Source organism: Hyperolius riggenbachi, chromosome 8 (genome assembly GCF_040937935.1).
Source record: "Hyperolius riggenbachi isolate aHypRig1 chromosome 8, aHypRig1.pri, whole genome shotgun sequence".
Lineage (NCBI taxonomy): Eukaryota > Metazoa > Chordata > Amphibia > Anura > Hyperoliidae > Hyperolius > Hyperolius riggenbachi.
This window is the reverse complement of record NC_090653.1, coordinates 273298938-273321774: the sequence shown is the minus strand read 5'-3', so window position 1 is coordinate 273321774 and position 22837 is coordinate 273298938. Positions and strand designations below refer to the sequence as shown.

At 44.8% G+C, this 22837-nt stretch overlaps 1 protein-coding gene across 35 annotated transcripts in view; it reads right to left on the bottom strand.

Moving 5' to 3' along the window:
* Positions 1 to 22837, bottom strand: part of NTNG2 (netrin G2) — a 293725-nt gene that overhangs the window by 4987 nt on the left and 265901 nt on the right. For 31 of the 35 annotated variants that reach the window (XM_068248880.1, XM_068248879.1, XM_068248878.1 and 28 more), the window contains 4 exons: positions 17830 to 17895; positions 17351 to 17422; positions 8990 to 9157; positions 5062 to 5196 (listed from right to left, as the gene is read on the bottom strand). In XM_068248880.1, the coding sequence (XP_068104981.1) occupies positions 5062 to 5196; positions 8990 to 9157; positions 17351 to 17422; positions 17830 to 17895 (441 nt within the window). The remainder of the gene's footprint in view (positions 1 to 5061; positions 5197 to 8989; positions 9158 to 17350; positions 17423 to 17829; positions 17896 to 22837) is intronic. The other 4 variants (XM_068248898.1, XM_068248904.1, XM_068248905.1 and 1 more) reach the window with 1 other exon arrangement.

The window sequence follows — 22837 nt, the reverse complement described above, 5'->3', positions numbered from 1 at the left end:
TGATCGGGCACCATAGCCCGATTCACTGATTGCCTGGCTAACGAACCGCGGGCCGGGAGCACGCGTGCCGCGCGCGATCGCCCACGGGAGCATGCGGTAGCGCGCATGGTTCCTGGACGTAGCTTCTACGTCCAGGAACCAAAATAGGTTAAACAATGATGCTGGCCACTTCCCTGCTCCCTACACAGTTTTTTTAGCAGTTGTACAGAGCAACTGCCATTCACTAAGTGCTTTTGAAAATAAATAAATCCCTGAGAATCCCCCCATGAAGAGATGGACTAGTCCAAAACCTGTTGCTTCTGTCAGATTTCTACTACCTACTGTAAGTGACAGCAACATAGGAGAAAAGTAATTTATGGCTCATTTTACTCTGGAAAAAAACTCACTTCTTATTTGTAGATGTTTACATGTATTTTAAATGTTAAATTTTTTTGCCAACGTACTTATTTGTTTATGTTTGCACATGTTTTACATTTTACAATTTATTGCCATAGTGCCCCTTTAAGGACAATAAAAGGAGGTAAGATTCAGTTGTGTGCTAAGTTGTAGGGCTGTGCAGCAACCTAACAAAGCTGCACAGCCCTGTATTGTGAAAAATGGCTTAGTCACTAGGGGAGTGTAAGCCTGTAGGTCCTGAAGTGGTTAAGGTGCTCCTACTGTCTGCAGAGAGGAAGCTTGCCCTATCATGTGATGTAGCATTCACTATTCGCTAATTATCGTTCATGTCCGGAATGTCTGTTGTGGTATTGCAAAATCGCAACATCCTTTCTTGTATCCAGTGAAAACAGGAGATGTGAACAGTCCCCCAGGAAAGCAAGAATGTGTTCTGCCTGTCTATTGGTCTGCTGCTGCCGCATGCTCTGGGAAATGGGGCAGCAAGAGACCTTGGGCCATATGCAATTCATTTTTTCTCCTGAGTTTTCTACTACCGGTAGGTGATAATTTCACAACCAGTCAATATAATACCTATAAATCAATTAATCAATATAAATTTGATCGTGCTTTTTACCTGCTCTTTAGTACCTTTTCAACTGCAAAGTGCCAAAAAGTTATTTTAAAGAGAACCCGAGGTGGGATTTCATTATGCTAGTGGGGCACAGAGGCTGGTTGTGCACACTAACACCAGCCTCTGTTGCCCCATGGTGTGCCTCCAAGACCCCCCTGCGTGCCGCTATACCCCCTGCAGTGCTGGCGACACGCAGCGTGTTGCCAGCACAATGTTTACCTGTGCCTGTCTGTTAGCGCCGCTCCCCCGCCTCCTCCGTATCGGCGCTACCCGCCCGCGTCCCTTCCCTCCCGCTGATTGGAGAGAAGGGACGCAGGCGGGTAGCGCCGATACAGAGGAGGCGGGGGAGCGGCGCTGACAGACAGGCAGAGGTAAACATTGTGCTGGCAACACGCTGTGTGTCGCCAGCACTGCGGAGGGGATAGCGGCGCGCAGGGGGGTCCTGTAGGCACACCATGGGGCAGCAGAGGCTGGTGTTAGTGTGCACAACCAGCCTCTGTGCCCCACTAGCATAATGAAATCCCACCTCGGGTTCTCTTTGAAGAGAACACTCCAGAGTTATCTCCTAGGAGATCATTTTCATATACTTATTTAAAATAACTTTGAAGCGCTTAACAATTTAAAAAGTACATAAAAGTTGGTGAAAAAGTACTGTCAAAATTATTTTGAGTATCATCTTGCTTGCTGGTAGTTTAAAGACACACTGAAGCGGAAAAAAAAATAATTATGATATAATGAATTGGTCGTGTAGTACGGATAATTACTAGAACATTAGAAGCAAAGAAAATTTCTCATATTTTTATTTTCAATTAGTGTTTTTTTTTATAACATTGCATCATTCTCTAATATTTGCAGGAGCTGTTTAGGTAGTGAGCATGTGGAATAAAAGAGGGAGAAAAGTCGAATATTACCCCCAAGCACTGTGCTTCGGGAACTGAAGTTATGGAAGTGTTATTAACATTTATTGGTATTTCAGGCAGAGTGGTGGACAGAGAGGGTGGAAAAATTAGTTAGGTTTTACTCATAATACGTTTTCAGAAGCGAGAGGACATGAAGAAGGATATAGCAGACAAGCAGTCAGGAACAAGTGTAAGGAGGGAGTTAAAGTCTGGGGCTGAGAGGTACAGTGTACCTCTGCATATACAGTAGGTGGTATTGAAACTTAAATGAGTTGATTAGGTCACCAAACCATGCATGTAGATAGAAAAGAGGAGGAGGCCAAGGACAGAGCCTTGAGGAACCCCCACTGATAAAGGATGAGGAGAAGAGATCTGATCTGAGTAAGAGACTGTGAAGGACCTTCCAGAGAGGTAGGAAGATAACCATGAGAGAGCGAAGGCCCTTTATGCCTACGGATAAAAGTATCTGGAGGAATAAGGTGTGTTCAACAGTATCAAATGCTGATGACAGGTACATGTGTGCATTTATACATTACCTGTCCTGTGTCGCAGTGCCCATCCGTCTTCCAAATCCATTGCTCTTCCATTAGCCCTATACATGCCGCTGACATGGCATTTGTGTGATGTCACACACGCGCCATGTGCTATGCACCAACGGCGTCTATAGGGCTAATGGAAGAGTGGGGATTCGGAAGACCGGTGGGCACCGTGACACAGGACAGGTAATGTATAAATGCACACATGTACATGTATACACTGGGAGAACAGCGCCGGGGGTTTCATTGATAGAGATGTAGCGAACGGTTCGCCGGCGAACGGTTCCAGGCGAACTTCGGTGGTTCGCGTTCGCCATGCAAAGGCGAACTTTTGCGGAAGTTCGATTGGCCCCATAATGCTCTATGGAGCAGAACTTTGACCCTCTACATCACAGTCAGCAGGCATATTGTTGCCAATCAGACTGCACTCACGCCTGGAGGCCCCCCCCCCCTTATAAAAGGCAAGGTCCTTGTGCCGTTTTACTCACTTGTCTGCCTACACTAATTAGTTAAGGGACAGCTGCTACACACACTCTGCTAGGGAGAGTTTAATTAGGCTTTTGTATATTCCACCCTCCTACCTATTCCCTCCTCCCGGAGGGAAAAGGGTCTCATCTGGGAATTATAGTATTTCAAAAGCCATCTTACATACCGTGGCTGGGAATTGAACCCAGGTCTCACTGTGTGGTGGGCAAGTACCTTAACCGCTATACCACCAACACTACTAACTGAAGCTAGCCTAGCATGTACCATTTCTGCTCAATCCAAGAGAAACATTAGGTTGCTTAAAGGGAACCTTAACTGAGAGTGATATGGATGTTTCCTGTTAAACAATACCAGTTGCCTGGAAGTCCAGCTGATCTCTGTGGCTGCAGTACTGGCTGAATCACACCCTGAAACAAGCATGCAGCTAATCCAGTCTGACTTCAGTCAGCCTGCTTGTTCAGGTGCTGTGGCTAAAAGTATTAGAGACACAGGATCAGCAGGCGAATCAGGCAACTGGTATTATTTTAAAAGGAAAAATCCATATCCTTCTCAGTTTAGGTTCTCTTTAAGATTTTGTAGCATAAAAGCCAACTCACATTGGCTGGGAATTGAACCCAGGTCTCACTGTGTGGTGGGCAAGTACCTTAACCGCTGTACCACCAACACTACTAACTGACGCTAGCCTAGCATGTACCATTTCTGCTCAATCCAAGAGAAAAATTAGACAAGACAAATAGCATTTATATCACACTTCTCTCCTGGCGGACTCAAAGCACCAGAGCTGCAGCCACTAGGGCACACTCTATAGGCAGTAGCAGTGTTAGGAAGACTTGCCTAAGGTCTCCTACTGAATAGGTACTGGCTTACTGAACAGACAAAGCCCTGGTCTCCTGTGTCAGAGGCAGAGCCCTTAACCATTACACCATCCAGCCACTGCTTAAGGATTTGTAGCCAGGCATGGCCTTGCCTTTTGTGTTCAACAGTTGTCCAAAGAGAACCCCAGATAGCCAGGTAGATTCATCTCTCTCTCTCTCTCTCTCTCTCTCTTGTATTTTTGAGCATAAATGGATTGAGCATAAATGGTACATGCTAGGCTGGCTTCAGCATGTAGTGTTGGTGGTACAGTGCCTGGCTATTTGGGGTTCTCTTTGGGCAACTGTTGAATACAAAAGGCAAGACCATGCCTGGCTACAAATCCTTAAGCAGTGGCTGGATGGTGTAATGGTTAAGGGCTCTGCCTCTGACACAGGAGACCAGGGTTCGAATCTCGGCTCTGTCTGTTCAGTAAGCCAGCACCTATTCAGTAGGAGACCTTAGGTAAGTCTTCCTAACACTGCTACTGCCTACAGAGTGTGTCCTAGTGGCTGCAGCTCTGGTGCTTTGAGTCAGCCAGGAGAAAAGCATGATATAAATGTTATTTTTCTCTTGGATTGAGCAGAAAAGGTACATGCTAGGCTAGCTTCAGTTAGTAGTGTTGGTGGTACAGCGGTTAAGGTACTTGCCCACCACACAGTGAGACCTAGGTTCAATTCCCAGCCACGGTATGTAAGCAGGCTTTTAAAATACTATAATTCCCTGGCAGATGAGAAGGGTAGGAGGGGAGAGGGGAGAAGGGAGGGAGAGCAGAGTAGGCCTGTGTGAAATCTAGATTTTTGCCTGGGACTTTTGATGTGTATTTCACTCAATCATGTCTCCCTCTAGGTATTAGATCCCTTGAAACATGTTTTCTATCATTTTTTCAGCCGGTAGAATTTTTTCTATTTTTCAAAGTTCGCCTCCCCGTTGAAGTCTATAAATCGGAGGTTCGCGACATCACTATTCATTGATTGCTCATCCCGATATTGCTTGCCATTACCACCACACACACTGATCGACCACAACAGCTAGATATCTTGCAGCATGTCTGATCGACATCTCTGCCAGAAATTGGTTGCATCGTTGATCGGGCATGCACTGGGCAGCACCAATTTTTATCCGATTCGATAATTATGAAATCGGATGGTCTGCTTGCCTGCCAAGTCGCTAGATGTTTGGGTACTTTTATTATTTTGTTCTGGCTGTAACATGACCTGGATAATTTGGAACTGTCACAGACCCTTGTCCCTGTGTTGGCTCCACAGATAACAGTACTTACGATGGCAGCCTTGCCTCCAGTGGTAGTCAGGCAAACACTCGTCACACTTGGTACCAGTGGCTCCCGGTCGGCACACACAGTCGCCAGTCTCGTTGCAGCGTTCATGCTCCGATCCCTGCTGGTTACAATTACATTCTGCAAATACAGACAGGTTACGTTAGCTGCAGGTCAGGAAAATCTACATATGCAATAGTTTCATTTCTGATTTCCATTTGGGTTTTGGGCAGGGATAGTTCTACCATACGGGCAACCTGGGCAAATGCCCCATGGCGCCTGAACACTACTGGGCCCTCTCAGGTCTCCCCCTGACTTGTGCTCCTCAGAGCCCCGGCAAAGGATTACAACTCACCTATTCCAGCATAGCATTTCACCAGTCCCCCCAAAAATGTTAAAGCTTGATACTTGGATAGTTCAGAGACTTCCTCAATTGTCCTCAACGCCACCTTGGACCTCTAAGCATATGCAACAGAGGCTTGTCGGATATGCACTTTTGGCCATGCTCCTGTTAGTGTACGAGTGTGGCCATAGTGCACATACTGTTATTGTACGCTTGTTGCCGTAGTGCACATACTGTTAGTGTACGTGTGTGGCCGTAGTGCACATACTGTTAGTGTAGGCGTGTGGCCATAGTGCACATACTGTTAGTGTACGCGTGTGGCCGTAGTGCACATACTGTTAGTGTACGCGTGTGGCCGTAGTGCACATACTGTTAGTGTACGAGTGTGGCTGTAGTGCACATACTGTTAGTGTACGCTTGTGGCCGAAGTGCACATACTGTTAGTGTGCGCGTGTGGCCATAGTGCACATACTGTTAGTGTACGCTTGTGGCCGTAGTGCACATACTGTTAGTTTACGCCTGTGGCCGTAGTGCACATGCTGTTAGTGTACACGTGTGGCCATAGTGCACATACTGTTAGTGTACACGTGTGCCCGTAGTGCACATACTGTTAGTGTACGCGTGTGCCCGTAGTGCACATACTGTTAGTGTACGCGTGTGGCCATAGTGCACATGCGGTTAGTGTACGAGTGTGGCCGTAGTGCACATACTGTTAGTGTACGCGTGTGGCCGTAGTGCACATGCTGTTTGTGTACGTGTGGCTGTAGTGCACATGCTGTTAGTGTACGAGTGCGGCCGTAGTGCACATGCGCAAGTACAATCCGTGCCTGCATACTAGCACAAAGCCGGTTGTGCAGTGCATAAGCGACTGTGTGGTACAGTGCAGGTGTACGTACTCGAACATGCGCAGCACAGCGGCGGCGATGGGAGCAAGGTCTGGCACCAGACCAGTCTATCATACAGTTGCCCCTGCTCCTTTTGCTAACTGGTTCCGATGGTCTCGCGGGCGTCATTAGGCCAATCACTGCACTCAATCAGTAGCAGTGACCTACCAGATGTCCCTGCTCCTGATCGAGTGCAGTGATTGGGCAAATGACGGTGCCCACAAGACCATAGGCACCAGTTAGTAAAAGGAGCAGCGGGCGGCTGTGAGTGGCCAGCCTGATGCCAGCACCCCTATCTGATTGGTCGCGGCAGGTCGAATAAGGACGGGGATGCATGGAAGAGGAGGGTAGTGTATGTGTAAGGAAAGTGCCGGAAGAGCAGGGAGGAGGCAGGTGCCAGGTGGCTCAAACTTTTTGTCCAAGCGCCGCCCCCTAGATTTTGCCGTCTGAATTACGTGGTTCGGGTGGTTTCATGGTAGATCTGCCCCATGTAAAAAAAAAAAAACATGGCTGTCTTGACGGTAAGCCTGGGAAGATATCACTGCTGCAAATGCTCCACTTGAATTGAACACCAGCTCATTCTCTCACAGGCGTCTCCAGATGACGGAGGGAACCTCTGCACTACTGAACAGGAATTCAATTACTCCCCTAACAGTAAGTAACCTCTTCTGCCAATAAGACTTTGTTAAGAGTCAGGATAATACATTGCAGGAATATTCTGATCAACTCAAGGGCTCTTATCTGTGCAGAAGCCTCGCCAGCACAGGATATATTGTGATCTAATTACTAAAGACTTGTGACCCATTATTCAGCCGTCGCAGTCTCTGCAGCCGAGGAAAGGCCTGTAATGTGTTTATCGCTTGTCTTCATATAGGATTGAGTGAATTACACAAGCGGAAGACAAGACATCAATTGTAAATGACCCACTTTCAGAAGTGGCTCTGAAAAGGGCATGCTGCAGAAGATGGATTGCCTATATGCTACAACATTGAAAGCTTAATGTGTAGTCCCGCTTTCACTAGCAATCCTCAACTTATCAGATATAGACATTGCCTTTATTTACATGTGCTGCTTCAGAAAACAAGTCCCTTAAAGGAAACCCAAAGTGTGAGTGATATGGAAGCTACCATATTTCTTTCCATTTAAACAATGCATGTTACCTGGCTGTCCCCATGATCCTGTGTCCACTGGCGTAACAATAGGCCCTGCAGCCCCTTCCCTCGCGGGGGGGCCCGGGCCCGGTTTGGGGGGCTGGAGGGGTCGCAGCATGAGGGGAAAGCCATGCTGCACTTCGGCGGAGAGGGGGGACGGTCACCCCCTCCCTCACCTCGGGCTCTCCCCTCTGCGCTCCCCTCCAGCATCAATACTATTGTGTGAGCAGCGGTGGGCTCTCTCCCTAGCCTCTGACGTGACTTCCTGTGTAAACAGGAAGTCTTGGCAGACACTAGAGGGAGAAACGTCCTCGCTGGATCGCAGGGAAGGTATGTAACTGCCGCTGCCCGCCGCTGCTCACACAATGGTATTGATGCTGGAGGGGAGCGAAGAGGGGAGAAACCGTCTCCCCTCCCCGCCATATGCGGCCATAGCTTTCCCCTCATGCTGCGACCCCTCCAGCCCCCCAAAACGGTCCTGAGAGGGTCCCGGGGGAGGGGGCCCTCAGAATTTCTGCAGGGGGGCCCGGGGGGACCTAGTTACGCCCCTGCCTGTGTCTCTAATGCGGAGAATACACAATGAGATTTTTCAGCATATTTACTGTCCGATCATTTTTCCAACCGATTTTCCAATCCTTTTTCTGATTGATTTCCATTCACTTCTATGAGAAATCGAGCAGAAAAACGATCGAAAATCAGATCGGACATGTCGGAAATTATCTATCGAACCATCTGTCTGCCAAAAACTATCATGGTGTATTCCTAGCATAAGGCCAGGTTGCCACCACAGATCACAATTTTTGTGCGGTTTTTTTGCTAGCGTTTTGTACAACTATTTCCAAATTGATTTCTGGCAGTTTTGTAGTGATTTTAATTTTATTTCTGGGGGTTGAGATTTGGCATTGCAATTTTTCGGGGGGTGGTGCAGGTAGTAAAATCATTGCAAACTGTGAAATTTGCACCTTTCTGCCGGTACAACTCCCGGCCACTCCTCCGCCATCACTGCCGTGTCCGCTTTACCGCAAGTGTTGTACAGCATGGTGATCACCTATGTTTATCAAGTACAGCACTCTTGGTAACGGCGGACACAGGAGTGACGGCGGAGGAGTGGCCAGAAGTCGCACCAGCGGACAGGTGAGGATTTTCAGAGCATGGGCACCAGGGGGAGGGGGACATTTTACACTTGGGGTGACAGCGGCAACAGCACATATTGCATCTTGTTACTGATGAGCACCAATTGATCCCTTTTTTCTCCTGAAATTGATTAAATCATCAATCGGGTGTACATGTTGCGCCACAAATTTTCATCCAATATAATGATCATTTGGAATGCTTGACTGGGCCACAAAATCGGTAGTTGTATGGCCACCTTAAATATGCAGTCAAGTCCATAATTATTGGGACATAATTGGGGGGATACTATAACAGGGGCACCATATGGGGGGATACTATAACAGGGGCACCATATTGGGGGATACTATAACATGTGTTAATAGCATAAAGTACATTGCATATACAAGCATTGTTAGCAGACAGGGGCTGTATGAGTAACTCACGTATGCAGACATTCTCGTCGTCCAGCTCAGCAGACACGTTGCGGTAGAAGCCCAGGCGGCAGTGCTGGCAATGCTGGCCTCGGGTATTGTGCTTGCAGCTGACACAAGTCACCACATTCAGGAAGTCGATGAAACTGCAGCGGTTGGAGTGGCCGTAGCACTCGCAGTCTGCAGAGCAGAGAAGAACTGGATGTCAGAGGATGCAATACATACAGTACCTGTGAAAAGCATTTCTAATGCTGAAACCAGGATGATTAATGTAAAAATGGGTATCCTGATTCCTGAATTTTTTTTTTATGTTCTGCGTTGAGTTGTTTGAGTTCTCTTTATTTAGCTTCCTGCACCTTCCAGATCAGAGATGTCCAACTCCATTCCTTGAGGGCCATATCCATGCCAGTGTTTAAGATAGACTGAGAAATGTGCTCTACTTGCTGATCTAGACCTTTCGTGATTCAAAACTGTTCATTTGAGCTGTGCCAAAAATGCCGGAGGACCTCGGCCCTTGAAGACAGTAGTTGGTTGTTCTACAGTAGATAAACCTCAGTGGAGATGATTTGGGTTGTCTCAGCCAGAAATCTAGTGTGTGTACCACAATTTCAGCAGATTGTTAAACAAGGACCTGCAATACACAGCTTGTTCGTTCTCCACCTGTTGTCCCTCCTGCTCCCCCCATAGAACAGCATACAGTTTTTAGCTATAACCAAACAGCATGACTGTACAGTGCTGTTCCCCTAATGATGATGATCCATTAAGTATTGTGAATGGTGATAGTAAGCTACCATGTGTAGAAGGGTTTAGGCAGTTTAGGATTCCATGGAACTGAAAGAAATCATTGTTAGGCCTGTTGCCCACCGAGCGGTTTTGGTCGCGTTTTTACAACCGCTTGCGGTTGTGGAAACGCTTGGGTAATGTATTTCAATGGGCTGGTGCACACCAGAGCGGGAGGCGTTTTGCAGAAACGCATACTCCCGGGCTGCTGCATTTTTTTTATTTCGGAGGCGTTTCTGCCTCCAATGTTACGTATAGGAAAAACGCAAAACGCTTGATAAACCGCCAGATCAGAGCAGTTTTCCAGGCGTTTTTGTTACAGTAGCTGTTCAGTAACAGCTTTACTGTAACAATATCGGTTATCTACTACCTAGGTTCTCAACATGCGGTACGCGTACCCCAGGGGGTACTTCTGATGGTTCCAGGGGGTACTTGGGCTTGATATACTTAACCAAGAATAACAAATTTAGAGATTTAGAAAATTAAAATTCTTATTTAAACAACACCAAATTAGTATTTTAGCAAATCAAAAGCAATAATAAATGCTTGCACATTGTTTAGAACCAATTATCATGTACTACGATTAAATATATATTTGTCAAGGGGTACGTGTGATCATGTTTACTATGATAGGGGGTACTCGATGAGTACACAGTTTTAAAAGGGGTACACACTTATAAAATGTTGAGAAACACTGATCTACTACACAAAAAAACGCTACACAAAACCGCAAAACGCTTCATAATAATAAGAAAAAACGCTTCAAAAACCGCTAGCGTTTTGCAGATCTGCTAGCGGTTTTTGGTGTGCACCAGGCCATAGATTATTTATAATTACAAAATAATTTTCAGTCTCCTTTTTGATGAAACACATAGGGCTTGATTCACAAAGCGGTGCTAACAGTTAGCACGCCAGTGAAAAGCCCCTTATCACGCCTAAACTCACTTTAGGCATGATAAGAAGCAACTCGCGCGAATTTTCCGCGCAACCGCGCACGCGCGCGCAGCGTCCCCGCTTCGCGCGAAGCTCCCATTAAGCAAAAATCGGTGATAACTCAGTGGTGCAAAGGTTATCACGCCTAAAGTCTTTTAGGCGTGATAACTGAATTATCACCGCTTTGTGAATCAAGCCCATAAGCTTGTGCTGGCAGCATCCAAATCTGTAGCACGCCTGAGGAAAAAACTTGGGGGTTTGAAAGCTTGAAAGAAAGCTATCTATAGTCAGTTGATAAAAGTCTTACTTAAAAGGACTTTTGTTGTTCAGACAAAAAGTACGTTTCTGGACAATCTTAGAAAAATGGTGTGAAAAGCACCACATATTCAATGCTATACATTAAAATAAATAAAATAATAAATAAAAAAACTGTGACATTTTGGAAAAATGAATAAATTGGTAAAATAAATTGTTATTTTAATATTTTTTTAAAAAATAATTACTATTGTTATTTTTTGTTTTTCATTAATAAATTATTTTTATTATTACTCTTTTTATATTATGTATTTATTTTGTTTCTGCTTTTTTATTTTTTTATTTTAGTCACTGTTGTTACCAATTGTTGTTAACAAAAAAAGAACTTTGATGAGTTTTTTTTTAAGGGATTTTATTTTATTTCTAGCAGTTTTTTTTTTTCTTAGGGCTGGTGCACACCAGAGCGGTTCTGATAAAGTATATGTTAAAGTATAGGAAAGTGGAAAACTGCTCTGAAAAATGCTAGATCAGAGCGGTTTTCCAGGCGTTTTTGTTACAGAAGCTGTTAGGTAACAGCTTTTACTGTAACAATATATGTAATCTAATAGAGAAAAACGCTCCAAAAAAACGCTAGGTATTGCTCTGAAATCTGCTTCAAAAACCTGCAGCGTTTTGCAGATCTGCTAGAGATTTTTGGTGTGCACTGGGCCTTAGTCAGTGTTTTCCCATTGTAAGATCTTTCCTCACCCCGATTTACATTTTAAAATGTATCACTGGGTGGCGACATCTTTAGTCCTGTCAGGTGATCTCTGTACAAGAACTCATTATGCAGAGGGAGATGTGGCTTGCTTGGAAGTTGGAAACAGCCGTTATTTCACACAATGTAACAAAGTTCCACAGTAAACTGTTAGGACCATGGTCCTGATACCACGCTTTGGAAGGAGTTTCACCACAATATCAGCCATGCAGATGTTGGTCTATCTGAGAATAGGTAAAGATTTTTCATGGGTAAGGGGGTCTCAGCCACTGAATGGGATGAAGTCCAATCCTTGATTAAGGTTATTTTTTAACACTGATGTTTAGCTATAGAAATTCACAGATTAAGTGGCGTTAACCATTCTACTTACTAAGCTACCACATGGTATTTGTCTGCCTGTAGTTGGTCTGAGAACATTTCACTTTGCCTATTTTTACTTTAAATACCCAATGAGGCTCAAGGCAACATAAAATATTGAAATAGAAATCCAAAAATTTACATTAAGCTTGAAAAATCACTGATCTGATCTGGAGGATGGCGCCTTAAATGGCAACCATGGCCACAGGATTCTTGCCTTTTCTTATTTTTCTTCCCTTTTCCCTACCAATTCACCTTGTTTTCCCTGATGAAGGGGTGCAGTGAGGTCTGTAGCCTGGGATGCTTGTGTGGGTTGGGGTGTTCAGGACCTGGAGTTTTTTCCACCTCGCCACTGCCTGGGTCCAATGTCTGTGCAGGTACAGGCCGTATGGAGGCCACCACTGCAACCAAGGAGGTTGGGGCTCCACTGAGGTTGAAAGACAACACACCGATCGGGATACCTTCAGCCTCAATGAATGCCGGCTCTATTCACCCATCAACCTGCTGCTGATGCTCCACCGCAAGCAGAGACACCTTGGGTTTTGTCCCTCCATGATGGCAGCCGGTAATTCGAAAGTAAGCGCTGCCACGGCCAGGCGTTTCTGTGACAGCCAGATTACAGTATCTTGACTAGCCCTGCTGAATGCTGCCCAGGAGTTGGGACCCACCACAGAAATGAACACTACTGCACCATTTGAATTAGAGCACCTTGGCCAGCACTGCCAGATGTCAGCAATCGGGATCGTCAGCAGCGTCAGCCATCACTGCAGGTCTCTTTCATGAAGAACTGGGTCATCACTGCTGAACCTTCCCCTCCCCACCCTCCCACTGAGGCTTGGCCTAAGCTGTTTATTATGCCAAATTATCTCCTCCCCAGAGCATTCTGGGAGATTAGAGATCTTTTCTATTGGCTTTAGAACTCTCAGTAAACAAACATTCCGCAGAAATCGCCTGCCAGTACTGAAGAGGTCACCACCTGTGATGCATTTCAGAATGCAAATCAGAATGAGGAAAGATTTTACAATAGGCAGACACTGACTAAATAATTTATAAACGAATATTGTAAAAAAATAAGTGATTTTATTATTTTTGTTATTTTAATGACAGTACCTCTTTAAGTGTTTTTTTTTTTTTAGCAGTTCCTAAAAATGACAAAATGACCTTCTTTATTTGATCAATTTATTTCTCCTTTTTTTTAATTCATTGACATGGAATGTGCATAGCAGTGTTACAAACTGTTGGATTGGTGATTTCAGCATTGCTCTATACAGAGTGAGGACTCCATCAGAGCCGCGACCTTGCCAAGGGCTCTGTGCGGTGTTACCAGAGTTAATCAAACACCAGTGGGAAACTTTACACGGAAGTGTCAATCTGCCTCCAGCATGGCTGGGGGCCAGTATCCGGGCTGGGGGATGGGGGAGCAGAAATTACAAGGGATTCTGGGAGGGCTGCTGACAATGCTCATGTTATATACAAGGGCATCATAAATAATCAGCTTCAATTTCATTAAAAATCCGGATAGTATGTAAAATAAAATAAAAACTTAGCAGTGGATTAAAAACCATTCCTCAAGGTACATCAGATTATTTTAAAATTAATATTTATTTTTTTACCTTCCTTGTAACCCAAGAAAAATCACTTAAAATTTTTTAGTTTTTTTCTGCCCATACAAAAGTTTGTCTGATGTGTGTGTCCTGACTTTACATTTATTTACAGATTGTGTTTTTGCAGCTTTTATGCTGGGAATACACGATGTGTTTTTTCCGCTCAATCGATTTTGCAGCTCGATTCTCCACTTGATTCTCTTAACTTCCGCTCGTTTTTCTTATCTTTTCCCATTCAATTCCAAGAGAAATCAAGTGGTAAAACGTTTGAACGTGAGATCGGACATATCGGAAATTATCTTATCTATCGAACCATATACGTGCTGGAAAAACGCATGGTGTCTTCCCAGCATTAGATATCCATAGTTCCTCAGTGTGCTTACTTTATCTTGAAATCTGTCAGTCAAGCAATCTGTCCCTCTAGTTATCTCTTCAACATATTTACAGGCAATTCTCAGAAAGGTCCATACACACGTCGGATTTTTCCGAATGACGGGTCGTTTGAACGTCCCGTCGTTCAGTCGTCCGCACGCTAAATCGGGCGTGTGTACAGACTGTCGTTTGGGTGATAAGACTGGTTTTGAGCGATCCGCCGGGCAACTGAACGACGGGACGTTCAAACGACCCGTCGTTCGGAAAAAATCCGACGTGTGTATGGGCCTGAATGCTGACTAAAAAAGAGTCAGGAAAATAATTAAAGATTATGTCCTGTATTCAATTCACTTTATCTCCTGAGCTTTCTCCTAGGTAATATTTTCACAACTTTTAAAGAGACTCTGTAACAAAATTTTGAGCCTTATTTCTTCTATCCTATAAGTTCCTATGCCTGTTCTAATGTGGTCTGTCTTACTGCAGCAGTTTCTAGTTGCACTGTCTCTGTAATAAATCTTATCTTCTTTCCTCTGTCGGCTTTGTCAGGCTGAGGCTGGAATATGTGGAATGTGCAGCACTGCTTGTCATTGGCAGTAGCTTTACACACCCTCTCCAAGCTCTGCATGAGTCACACAGTAAGCTGTTTGTAAACACTGCCTAAAACTGTTAATTGGGGCTCTTTCACACTACAGGCAGTGGTAAAAAGCCTAAAACGCTGCGTTTTGGCTGCAGGCATTTTCAAGGCGTTTTAACGCCAACACATTACTATCAATTGCTCCAAAACACGGCGTTAGATGTGAAAGGTAAAATGAAAGTCTATGGACTTTCATTTTACCTTAGAAAACGCCAACTTCGGCTGTGGCGTTAAAAACGCCGAAAAAGCCCTCTAGTGTGAAAGGGCCCTTACATGCCAGGATTGCAGCAGGGAGTGTCAGAAACAGCACAGAGGGGCCCAGGAGAACATAATGAAGAGAATGGTATGTTTTTTATTGTAAGAATTTTAGAGTACAGATTCTCTTTAAGCCACCAGCAAGCAAGAAAATACTGAAAATACTGTAATTTTAATAATATTTTTTTGACTTTTTCGACATTTTTTTAAATGGCAGAGTGCTGAAATGTTATTTTAAAGAGAAGATGAAAAATAATCTTCTAGCAGAAAACTCAGGAGAAAAAGTGAATAGAAGGGCATTTGCAACAATAGGCATTAATTCCTGGGCTCATATGCAATTAACTTTTTCTCCTGAGTTTTCCACTAAGAGATCCTTTTTCATCTTCGATTTAGAATAACTCTTCATGGAAAAAATATCAACGAGTAGGTGAAAAAGTACTGTCAAAATTATTTTGAGTATTTTTTCATGCTTGTTGGTAATTTAAAAGGCATTATATTGACAAGTTTGAAAATAGCTCCTAGGAGAAAACTAAGGAGGAAAAGTGAATTGCATATGGGCCCGGGTGTTATTTCTATTCATCTGCCTGTCCAATAAGGTGATATCCCCAAAGCCTCATTGGATTGAGCAATCATAAAAAATGTAAACATTTTTAAAATTGTAACATTTTTATAAGAGTGACTAAACCTGTTACTCGACAATCATCATGAAAATATTGGACTGGACTATTCAGAACTCATTGGGAATGAAGTGGGGTGGTGATGTGTAGATAGTACATGAGATGGAAGGAGCATGGATTATGGGAGCGGATCATGCAGATGCCATAATGATGATAACATTTTCACACACTAACATACATTCTCAATTCATAACTTCTTTCTGACATTAACCTTCCTGGCGGTAACCCCGAACTTAGTTCGGGGTAAGCCGCGCAGGAGGTTTTCTCAGGCCCTGCTGGGCCGATTTGCTCAATTTTCGAGCACACCGATCGCCACCGCCCCGCGCTGATTCGCCGCTATCCGCCGCGCCGCAGAGCTCCCTCCCCTAGACCCCGTGCACTGCCTGGCCTATCAGCGCCAGGCAGCGATGAGGGGTGGATCGGGACTCCCTTAAACGTCATGACGTCCATGACGTCGGTGACGTCATCCTGCCCCGTCGCCATGGTGACGGGGAAGCCCTCTGTGAACGGGATTTCCAGATCGTCGAAGAGGGTAGGTGGATGCCACTGCACAGCGGATATCATGTAGCAAGCCCGAGGCTCGCTACATGATTTAAAAAAAATTCAAAACAACGGCTGCGCTGCCCCCTGGTGGTTTTTAATAGACCGCCAGGAGGGTTAAAAGACATACATTTGCAATAATAAACATAAATTTGCATAGCAGAGCAACCTTATTTGAAGGTAGGTGACCCTTAATTCAGAACAACCCTCTTTACATTGTGACTCTACTAGCCGGGCTTTTAATAAATGTGCAATTCAGTGTAAGGACAGTGCATGATCAGCTGTGGAAACAAGATATTTTGGATATATTGTTCGACTATGTTCATGCTGGCTTACAAAGTACCCACTGGGAGGTCATAACATTTATGTTATTTGTCATTTGTCAGTTGTTCACTGCTGTTCAAATACGTTCCCAAAGATCGAACATGGCATTTCCATGTCTCCCCCAGGTAAGAAGCAAAATATGAACATTTCCCATTTGGCAGTATGGATACTTAAAGCATAATTTCACATGTTTTTAAGAAAGGTCGACAACATAAGTATGTTTACAAAGGCAATGCTATTTATAAGCTCAGGAGTGTAAGTACAAATCAGAAGGCTCCTCAAGCAAAGTTCTGATCCCTCATCACTCCTTTATTATATATTTTGTACTCTTCATCAACCATCATATAAAACTAATGTCATATATAACCCCTATAAAAACCCCATCACCGGTGAGAGATCACCAAAGCTGGTTAGAGGGGAAGCTTTGGCACAAGTCCAATCAGGCTGGGTTGCTGGCATTAGACCGGCCAAGCCGACCGCTGCTCCTTTTGCTAATCCCTAATCTAATGGTCTCCCAGTCTGCACCACGGCACCCTCATTGGGGCAATCACTGCAGTCGATCAGTAGCAGTGAACTATCAGATGTCACTAATACTGATGGAGTGCAGTGATTGGCCCAATGACAGTGCCGGGGTCCTGCCCATGAGGCCATCGGCACCAGTTAGCAAAAGGAGCAACAGGAGGCTGTGATTGGCCGGTCTGGTGGCAGCGGGGTTGATTGGTTCGAGATGGGCACCACTGGTTGAATGAGGATGGGAAGTCGAGGATCCTTGTAGATCAGAACCTCATTTTAGAACATATTAACCAATTTAAGTATAAGTATAATGCTTTGAAGAAGAAAAAACGGTAAAAATAAGAGATATAAGAGTGAATGTATGTATTTTACCTGAATTCTTGTCCAGTGCATCAGTGACGTAGGCTGGAGTTGGTTTATGGGCTATAAAACTCTTTGTGGTTGCTTGAATTTGAAGAATTGAACATTTCTGATTATCTTTTACAGCTCAATTGAATGGCTACTGCTACAATCGTCAACCACATCTATGACCTCAATGCACAGTTTACATGTATCTACTAACTAGCGCATCTAGGAACAGCACGTAAGTCTAACCAACACTGAAGCCAATTTCTTCTAATGGTGTCCAAAAAGATTCTTGTGAGTCACATGCAGGCCTCCGCCTCCTCTGGCCAAACCTCATAGCCAATGACAGCCAAACAGAAACTGCCAATAAACGTATCATTGGCAACTATTTTATTGTGCTTTCATTGCTTTTATTTATATTATATAGTTTGGCTCATCTCCACTTATAGGATCTGCATGTGGCTCACAAGCTGGTGGTCACCTCCGTCCTACCTACAGCAAGATACCTGCTTTAGTGTGTTTCTTGCCAGAAGAAGGCATCTGAGGCAGTTCTCTGTGAATCGGTGGAGCAGCTACATTTCAAATACAAATTAAATCAAACAAATGTGCATAATTTATTAATACCAGTCCCCCCCCCCTCCCAAAAAAAAGATATTGCTGGGCAATACAGTCACCAAACATCACCAGTCACCAAAGCCTCAGAATACAAAAGACTATTTAATTGCAAGGGCTTTGGTGGGCACTAGCATCCTGGTCACATGCCCCCGATCTTCTTCTAAGTGCCCCAAGCTTCCTATGGGAAGATAGTACGGAGAGGATGTGGGTGCAGTTTGAGCTAGAGCATTCAGATCCAGTGTGGGAAGGTAAAAATGTTTATTGGACTGATGTCTTCTTTGACCAAGAAAATTCAGTTTCCTGAACTGCAACTGTTACTTGTACAGGTTGCAAAGTAGATCCGGACAAGAAACAGATGGACAAAACAAAAGGCAGTTTTTTTTTTCTATTGATCATGTCTACAAGAAAGAGCAGATGCACTTCCGCTGACTTCCCCTAGGAGGACAGCTGCAATTCCACTAAGTTCCTCTAGAGGCAACAGCAACTTCACTTCCACTGATCTACACTAGAGCAACAACAACAAATGAGGCTTTTCCATTAACTCCTCTAGAGGAAGGAACATCTGCACCTCCAGTGACCTCCTCTACAGAGAGGAGTAATTGTACTTCCATTGACCTCCCCAAGGAGCAGGATTCCCTAGACCTCATGACCTCCTGGATAGGCAGCAGCAGATACACTTCCACTGACCTTCCCTAGGGGAAGCAGCAGATGGACTTCCACAGACTTCTTCTACAACAGTGTTTCTCAAACCTATCTTCAAGGTGCACCAACAGAGAATGTTTTTGAGGAGCAGAGAGACCTACCTGTGAATATGTGTGGTTACCTGCAAAACATGCTCTGCTAGGGGGTCTCGGGGACAGATTTGGGAAACAGTTTTCTAGAGGCAGAAGTAGATGCCATTTCACTATTAACCCTTTAAGTGCAGGAGCTACTGCACTTCTCTAGGCCTGGATGATGTACTGATAAGGCTGTTAGCTTTGATGTGGGATTTGAACTCTTTGACAAGGGTTCAAATCCCGGCTCAAGCCAGTACATAAAGCTTTGAAGAGTCTTTGGGCAAGGCTCCCTAATGATCCTGGTCACCTGTGGACAGGGGTGTAACTAAAGGTGAGCAGCCCCTGCCATCACAGATGGGTCCAAAGTTGTGGAGGGCCCTGAACTACCATCCTGTCCTTCCTCTGATACAGGGGACTCTCCTTCAGATCAGGTGTTTTTGTAGCTACGCTTGTTATGGGTGTTAAGATCATGATGGCCACAGTTGTTTTATGACCCTTGTGGGATGGGCCCCAAGGCCTTGAAGGGCACCAAGGGGAGGGGCAAGGGAAGGGGTGTGAATACAAGGTGGCCCCATCAAAGTTCCGCTGGGGGGACCCATGAATTGTATTGTGGGAAATAGCTGTAATTGCGTCTTAAGTGGCTGCAGCTCTGGTGCTTTGAGTCCGGCAGGAGAAAACCGCAATATAAATGTTCTTTGTCTTGGCTTGTCTCACTAGCACTTCCACTGACTTCCTCTAGGGGCAGCATGAGTATGAATATTATGACATCGAGGTTCCAACCTTTCCTTAGGGCTATGCCAAATCTCTGCAAGTATGTAACTAGCTGCGATGAATGTCTGTGTAGTAAAAGATCATTCTCAGGCAGTGATCTCCAGCTAATAATAGAAAGTAATAAGCAGACTATATTACCAGCCGCTCTATCTCCGGCACAAAGTGCTGATGAATCTAATTCGCCAGCGATTCAGCAGTGAATCACTACAGACATTAGCGAATGCCTACATTTAAATAATGAGAATGTCATAGCAATTTGCCACTGCGACACGAATAGTGAATAATTGCAATGACATTGTCATCCATGTGCCATAGTTCTCAGCACGTGTCACATGGGTCATTCCAACGACACAGACACACTGCTCGCTAGGAAGTCACCGGAATGCAGTAATATCATACTTAAAAGCTGAATGTTCTATTTCTTCATATATCATTTGTTGATGTATTGCTAACAGCCCTTAGCAACTATCTATACCATGTACATTGTTCTTTTCCATGTCCGGCCTTTATATGTGCAGACTACCAGAAGAAACAGTCTCTTTCTTCCTAATGTAGCCTCATATGGGCAATAGGTCCTCTCTCACATGTGCAGCACCCTATGTTCATAATTCACCATCCCTTCTGTTTACAACCCCCGGGAGGCATTACTATAAACCAAAAGGTTATCAGCCATCCTTCCCCCTATGGATGTGGATACAGTAATATATTCAGCATGGCCAGTTCTAGAGTTTTTGCCACCTGAAGCAATACATTGTAGAAGCCCCCCCCCCCCTTTCTCCCAGATGTGAGTGTGCAAAGCCGGACCAGAGAGGAGAGACACATTGGTCTACTACCTCCAAGTCAACATCTTCTCCCTGCTGGCCTACAGCATCCTGGCTATGATCCCCAGGATGCCGGGTATGTGCTGCACTGGCGCCACATCAGTCACCCGCTCTCAGCAGATTAGCGATGGGATCAGCAGCCACATGTGAAGTCCTGCTTCCATTCTGAGTACAGCAGCGGCTCATGTGACCGAGCAGCAAGTAACAGGTCACACGAGGCACCACTGTAGCCATGGATACAGGAAGCTGGATAGGTGGATGGAGATCCCATCACTGGAACGCTGAGAGCAGGTGAGTGAAGAGCACCTTTAGGGAGGGGGACACGGGGAGTGTGAGGAGGGGGACATTTGGGGAGGGGAGATGCCTCTTTCCGCCCTCTAATTGTTGCCGTCCTGAAGCACATGAATCACGTTGCTTCATGGAAGAACTTCCCCAGACATTCACACATAACATACAGTGTGTGAAGACTGTGGAGGATGTCATGCCAGTTGACACAGTTACAAAGTCTGCAGCAAACCTGTGTTGGACAACATGTCTCTCAGACAGGCTACAAGTAATAGCAATACCACCCTTGTAGGGTCTTGTGATCTGTGATGTCACCTGCGAGAGCAGCCTACTGTGATGTGGACCTGCTTTCCAACGCTCTGCTGCTCGAAATACGTCCAACTCTTTAGCAACCATAGGGCAAAAGGAAAAGGCAGTGCAGCAGCAGATTGGGCCATCTCCTGCTTTTGGGCCCCATAATAGTCACTATAGCTACTATGGCTGCCATATTTATTTCATTTTAAGCAATACCAGTTGCCTGGCTATTCTGCTCAACCTCAGCCTCTAATACCTTAGACCCTGAACAAACATGCAGCTGATCAGATGTTTCTGAAATTATTGTCAGCTCTGACAAGATTAGCTGCATGCTTGTTTCTGGTGTTATTTAGACATTACTGCAGCCAACTAAATCAGCAGGGTTGCCAGGCAATTGGTATAATTTAAAAGAAAAAAAGGCAGACTCTATAACCCTCTTTCTACAGTTGTCCTTTAATATTTTTTTAAAATTTGCTTAACAAGCATTTAGCATTTACAAAGTAATCCAGAACAGTTATACATTGACATATTTATTAGTTATCAAAAGGTTTAAAAAGTTGTGCTGCATCTGCTCACGAATGTCTCCACATAACAATGCTGAGCCAATGGGCACAAACATGGTGCCAAGTATGATGTATTCACTTGACAGCTGAGAGAGTTGGAGAGCTCTCTGTGTAGTGTTAAACACAGCGGAGGCTTTAGGGATAATGTGACTATAATACAAAAGCGGACTTTTTTTTTCCTTTTCCACTTCCCCAGAGGGATAGGTACAACTCACTGTAGACCAGAGTGAGTCCTGAGGCGACTAAACGCCATTGGACAGGTGGCTGTAGCTCTGGGCGAGATTGCTAGGCCTGTGTTTCCATGGCTACAGCCCCAGTGTCTGCTGACAATGTTTGATCAGCTGTGATGAGAGAGAATGGGAAATGGGGCGAGAGCGGCCTATTGTGGAGCTGAGCGAATCGGAAGAGACACGACGCTGACACTGCCTCACAGGACTGAATTCGGCTTGGAACTTGTTAAATATCATTAATTTACCCATTTCCTGTGACAGTGGTGTGCAAAAATGTACTTATTAGCAAGCCAGACAAAGGGAATGAATGATAAAAAAAAGAGGTCAATGTATTTTTTAAAAATGCAGTCAGCATATACTGTACTGTAAGGCTAATAGTGTCAGTCATGAATCTCATACACATTTAGTTGTCATTGCATCAGCACTTGCATCATGGTCAGATTGACTTTTGACTTAAAGTGTACCTGAGATGACAATAAAGAAATATTTGATACTTACCGGGGCTTCCTCCAGCCCATAAGCACAGCTAAGTACCTCGCTGTCCTCCCAAGTGCCTCCATTCTCCAGTTATCAGTCTCAGTAATCTTGCTCAGTCGCATCAGTCGGGGTGTTCTGCGTGGCCCTTTCGCACATGCACAGAAGAGCCCCACTGCCGCGACTGAGCTAGTTGCCGGGATCGATAGCCGGAGAACGGAGGCACTCGGGAGGATGGCGATAGACTCAGCTGTGCTTATGGGGCTGGAGGAAATCTATCAAATCTTTCTTTCTTCTCCTCTCGGTTTTACTTTAAGGGAACTACTGACCAAAAGAGAACTGGACATAGTAAGAAAAGGGGGCTTGCTGGGTAGGCTGCCATTTGGGTAGAGTTCACAAAAGGGGAGAAGTGCTACCCAAGGAGGCTGGACATGGAATCAAAGAAGTATTATACCTGACACAAGGGGCTGCGGCTCCTGTAGGTTGCACATGGAAGGGAGGGCTGAACCTAGAATGGTAGTATGTAGGTGTAATATAAGCGCATTGCCCTAATAATCAATCAGCAGCCAGAGGTTTTCCAATCCTCCATGGGACGGTATGTCAAAGATAAAAGATAATCCTCCTCCAAAACATTTATGCAGGAGTCAGGGCTTAGTTCATACACAGGGGGTGCACTTTATTGCAT